We start from the raw sequence: 5,998 nt of genomic DNA, 5'->3' as shown, positions 1-5,998 counted from the left end.
AAAAAAAGTAAATTGAATACTGTATTATTTTTAAGTGATAGGAGGGAAAGCAGACTTTTAAACATGATTATATTAGTCTACTTAACCTTATATCTGTTTTATGAAACCAAGGAAGGGAATTCTGAATGTTGAAATATGTAAAAACTGAATAAAAATAAATTTTTTAAAAAGTGATTTAAATCACTGATTTTTATTTTAAAAATCAAGTTGATTTAAATTTAAAAAATCAACTGATTTAAATCAACCTGATTTAAATCAACCCAACCTTGAATATAGGAGATATATTATGTAATTATTATGCGCATATCTATATAGTAATTGAACCCCAAATTGTTGTGATCACTCTTACAATTGAACATTTATAAAGACTTGATAAGTACAGCTAAGCCTACATCATAATTTTTGCACGTAACAACGATATCTACTGCCGTAAATTTCAAGTGGTTGCCTTGACTTCATGAACAATGAAATTATGTTAGCTGTACCTATCGCTCCATTAGTGTGGTTACACGTATATGTCACGACCTAGATCTACCGATTACTACCAACCAATGTAAACTATGCAAATTTCTTTTTTTTAATGTACCAAAATGGCTTTTAAAAATTGGCGCCGTAGTTGTTTTTTTTTTTCGTGAATTACCATTACTATTATTATCATATTCATCAACAACATTAGCAACAAAAACAAAAACAAAAATAGGCCAAGATTGTCAGAGAAAAAGAAAACCCCCGCTAAATTCCAAATAAATAGGCTAGAACTGGGGAACCACTGGGAGTCACGAAGAGCGGAGAGACAACCTGGGGGCTACCATATTGGCCTTTTCTCTGCTTAGGCCTACGTCCATAGTTTTGGTTTCTTTAGATAATGACAACGCGTGCCCATTATTGCTCAAGAGGAATAAAATGTATTAGATCTATTTCAGATCAAATGAAAGTTTAAAAAATAGATTATGATCAAACTCCTTGTTTTCGTTTCTGTGTCTTCATTTAATTATTGTGTGTGTGTGTGGTGGGCGGGGTGGGTGCAGAGGAGTGTGTTGCTAAGAGAGAGAGAGAGAGAGAGAGAGAGAGAGAGAGAGAGAGAGAGAGAGAGAGAGAGAGAGAGAGCAAAGTTAAGTTAAACTGCACATCATTTCTAGTATCATTCTGTTGTTGTTGTTTTTTTAGTTTAGTGAGTCTTTTCTAAATGAAAATGATTCTTTCTTTGTCAAAAGTTTAAAAAACAACAACAAACTCTCACCCTATACAATGGTCGATATATACATTCTAAGCCCTCGAGCGGAGACAAAAAAGTTTTCGAGGTCGCTCAAAGACTAACTGTTATTACACACACCGATGGATATGGATGTTTCGTAATACAGGACGTGATAATTTGCTGGAAAAATCATTTAACAAATTAATAAGAATCGTTTTATCTTATAACATAATGTGCAGTGGTGCACTCTAAACCTGAATCGTTTCGGTAACGGTTTTGACTGACAGCCTCACAGCTGCTCTGGCAATCATGTGAAACCGGAACCTGTAGTGTAAGGACTATTACTCCGTACGCACATAAGCTGCCCGGTCACCGACCACAAAGCCCACTTTTACTTCATCCAACGGCAGTGTAGACCAGCGCATTCTTTGACAATTATACATTACATCCTTTTTCCCTCCTGTACTCTCCGTTACTTCGCTCAAAATACCTATTTTTCAACTTTCCAGTAAGTTGCAACGTATCGATGTTTTCCTATCTTTCTTCTATGTTGCTTGTCCATCAGACAGCCCCTCTGGAAGCAGTTTTCCCAGCGCAATATGCTTCAAGCTTTGTCGATACTTGTCGTGTTGTGTTTCCGACGCGTGCAGAAACTATAAAAAACAAAAACAAAACGTGTACATGCTTGTGGGTGTGTTGTTGTAAAGAAAGACAGACTAACACAGAGAGAGAGAGAGAGAGAGAGAGAGAGAGAGAGAGAGAGAGAGAGAGAGAGAGAGAGAGAGAGAGAGGGAGAGGGAGAGGGAGAGGGAGGGAGAGAGAGAGAGAGAGAGAGAGAGAGAGAGAGAGAGAGAGAGAGAGAGAGAGAGAGAGAGAAAAGAGAGAGAGAGCGGGAGATCAATTATCATATGTTCCTGGGGTGCTCCTCTCTACTCTGACAGTTGTAAATATGGTAATCCTAACGACATTTAAACGTATTAAATACTCCACTGCATAGAGAATTTCTGACTGTGTGTATCTACGTGTCTGTGCGTGTGTGTATGTGTGTGTGTGTGTGTGTGTGTGTGTGTGTCAGTGTGTGTGTGTGTGTGTGTGTGTGTGTGTGTTGTGTGTGTATTATGTGTGTACATGTGTGTGCCTCTGTGTGTGTGTGTGTGTGTGTGTGTGTGTGTGTGTGTGTGTGTGTGTGCGCGCGTGCGTGCGTGCGCGCGTGCGTGCGTGTATGCGTGCGTGTATGTGTGTGTAAATGTGTTTGTGTAGGTGTGTGTCTGTAAGTATCACTGTGTGTGTACATGTGTGTGCGTGCGTGTATGTGTATCAATACGATTTCTCCTCTGCCCTATTTTACTTAATCATAATGAACATGCAGGTACGAGCATGCACCATTCAAAGAGGAGACATTTCATGCCCTTGTAAAATCTTTATAATATGTATACATATAATAGGTGTGTGCCTCCAAATGAACAACTCGATATCAGGAAGCATGATTAACGTATTTTTTTTCGGGCCTTGGTCTTTTGGGGAGGGACTGCGCAAACATTCACTAGTCTATATAACCAGGATACATATCCTACGTCTGTAATGTGTGTCGTCAAGCATAAGAAATTTTAATGCTTTTTTGTTCTCGTTGTTGACGTCTCTATGAGACGTAAAAACCTTCATAACACGAAGAACTATATATTTACTTAGAAGCGCCATAAATCATGTGATAAAAATAAGGTCAAGTTCTATATATATATATATACGAGGCTGATCATGAGTGGAACTTGAAATATCCACGAGTTCTTTTATTTTGGCAATTATATAACAATGGGGATAATTAATGATAGACTCCAAAGGTAGTTCACATGATTAAGGAAGATCGAGGAGGAAGAGGAGGATCAGGGGGAGGAGGAAGAGGGGGAAGAGGAGGAAGAGAAGCAGGAATAATAATAAGAAGACGAACTTAATGGTTCTGTGAGGTTAGCTTAAAAATCCAGGATAATTGATTAAAGCTGTATGCAGGACAAGACTGAATTACTGTCAGCAGAACTCGTTAGACTATCAATATAAGAATTATTAAAGAGGATGCTTCGAAAATTAAAACAACAACAACAACAACAACAACAACAACAACAACAACAGACAAACGAAACCACTGAAGAAAGCTAACGCGAGCTGCTCAAAATTTAACAATTAAACTGCCGTTAATGTTGGGAACCACAGGAGAGAAAAAAAAAAAGAAGAATAGATTACAAAAGGATTAATGTGGACAGGCAGACTTGTTATACGATACTTGTGGTGTGCTTGAATATTTACGCGATAGGAACTGGAAAGAGGAAAGGGTTTTTTGGTTGTTTTTTTTTTTTTTTTTTTTTTTTGGGGGGGGGGGGGGTCGAGAGAATATGCAAAGTGTCAAAGAACATGTACTACTAATTTGAGAGGTACATCGACGCAGGTGTACATTTTTTATTGTACGGGCCGTACTGCCGATCCTGACGTCATAGCGCTCATATAATATACATCAGAGAACATATTTTTGGCGCTTGAACCTTGCTAGCCTTATCAGTTGGGTGCGCGCGGGGTAAGCTTTATTAGACACCGCCCACACCAAGCCTAAAGGGAATCTCTTCGAAATCACTTTCTTTCTTGGCAGTACATATTCATACGTTGAAAGGCGCCTTTTCGTGATTAAGCTATAGATTATGGCGCAAAGCCAACTCCAGCTGACAGTATTGTCACCGGGCTGTTCCTGACTGATCAATAGAAGGCGATCGCCGGCATTATATCTGTCCGTATCGATTTTTCTCCATGATTAACGGCCCGATCAATACTCGGGGTAGGTTTCGAAAGTTGGCCTTGCTTGCGCGCTCTTCTTCTTTCCTTGCCCCAGCCCGCAAGGCCGTCCCATGAATCATTGCGGAGCGCATCGCCTGGCGACAACACACTATGCTAAGATGGCGGCCGATGAAACGTAAAAAGGTGACCATTGTTGGATTTTTCGAGGCTCTCTGCTTCTTTTATATAGACGCTGTATGGTTTTTCTAAGAGGGATCTATTGGATTGTGTTCGTTGATATTGGATTTAGATAGTGAATCAATTTACTGTACAAATGGAGAGGAGTGTTTTCATGTTTTTTTTTTCTTTCGTCAACAATTCATTCATTGATCGAGTCAAATAATAACAGCGGACAGGACAATATCAATAATAATTCTGCAGAGTGTCACTGTAAGTATACGACCACTGTTGCTTTTTCACAAGGACAGATTGCTCAGTAACTGCTACGGACCAGCATTTTTCTTGAGAAGTGATTTAAAGCCTTTGAAGTTATTTTGCCAACGTAATATAATATCCTCCCTTCTTATGGTTTTATTATTGTTGTTAATGAGTTAATGTTGTTTGAAGGAAAACTTCTGTCGATGTAAAGGCTATTCTACCTTGCTATTCCGTCTGATGATTGAACAGTAAAAAGCTGTGTCATTTAACTGGAGAAAATTGACTGCTTAACAGAGGACTCTGTCATGCGTCACTTAAACTTTAAAAATAAAATGGTGTATGGTGGAGTCCTACACAGGTGATGTACGTAGGCCTAATGTTCAAAGTAGCCTATTTAACTCACAGCCCAGTTAGATTATCCATGATTAATAATGATAGTGAGCAATAAGTGAGAGCAGACACCTTTCAAAGGGAAAGTGAATGTTGCATCAATTTCACTGGCTTGCATTTGCCGTCCAACAACTCCATTTCTGCCCTTTGGATCTGATGTGTGTGTATTTTTAGCCATTATAATAAGGTTGTGAGTGAGTCTGATAACTGTTGCTTACTCATACTTTTTTCCTAACTAAAACAGAATAAAAAAGAAGGCAAGTGAAGCTAAGAGGTGCTTGTGTGTTATTATACCTTATTTCAGTACTAGTGTCGATACAGCGAGTGTAGCAGATTTGTAGATAATGTGTGGAATTTCTCCCTTGTTTATGGATGCTTGACAGCACATTATTGACATTGTTTCTAAGACAAGTGATAATTTCCTGATACATGTTAAGTATTGTTTCTAGTTATAAATAGTCTAGTAGGCCCATACCCTCTATGTCATTGGTCATGTCGTAATGACTAAATTTAGTCTTTTTAAATGTTCTTTTTAAAATATCTAAAGTAGAGAAAAATATGTCAATATCTTATAATTTATTTTTCTGTCGTTTATTCCTGTACAAAATGTTTTAAGTATTATGACATTGGAGAACACGAACCTTATAAATCATTCATTGTTCCTTTTGTTTTCTCCCTAGTTTTGAGGATCTTGACAATGATTCTGACACTATAAGTGATGGTTGCACAGAATATCACAGCACAGCCAGCTTAATCAAATCAAGTGAAGACGACTGAGCCATGGCTGAACTAAAGTCTCAGTCGAAGGTTGGGGGTGGGGAGCAGAGTTTGACGGTGAGTGTGTCCCGTTGGACGTTGTGTGAGCGCGATGGGGATGATGTTGTTGTGCCTGTTTCTCGAGTTACATGACTTAGGGCTAATATACATGCACTGTGATGGAAAAATAACTTGCCCTGACCATCTACAAAAAATGATAAGAATAATAACATTATTATTGTGAATTTATATTGTGCCTAATCCCTAGAGGGATTTAAGAGCTGGGCTATACGTACAGAAATATCTCTCAACTTAACCCTAGAGTTATAGGACACTTAAAATGCATACTGTAAAACCATTTAACAACACACACACACACACACACACACACACACACACACACACACACACACACTGTCACACACTCATACATAAACACACACACACACACACACACACACA

General features: G+C 38.5%; 1 protein-coding gene across 1 annotated transcript in view; it reads left to right on the top strand.

Annotated features, from left to right (window-relative positions):
* Positions 1-3,608: 3,608 nt before the first annotated feature.
* Positions 3,609-5,998, top strand: part of LOC101857365 (kinesin-like protein KIF19) — a gene marked incomplete in the record, with an annotated part of 28,818 nt that continues 26,428 nt past the window's right edge. The window contains 2 exon segments of the mRNA XM_013087866.2: positions 3,609-4,156; positions 5,461-5,614. Coding sequence (XP_012943320.1) covers positions 5,561-5,614 — 54 coding nt within the window.

The sequence above is a fragment of the Aplysia californica genome, unplaced genomic scaffold, assembly GCF_000002075.1.
Source record: "Aplysia californica isolate F4 #8 unplaced genomic scaffold, AplCal3.0 scaffold00649, whole genome shotgun sequence".
Lineage (NCBI taxonomy): Eukaryota > Metazoa > Mollusca > Gastropoda > Aplysiida > Aplysiidae > Aplysia > Aplysia californica.
This window is presented reverse-complemented; position numbering and strand designations above follow the sequence as displayed.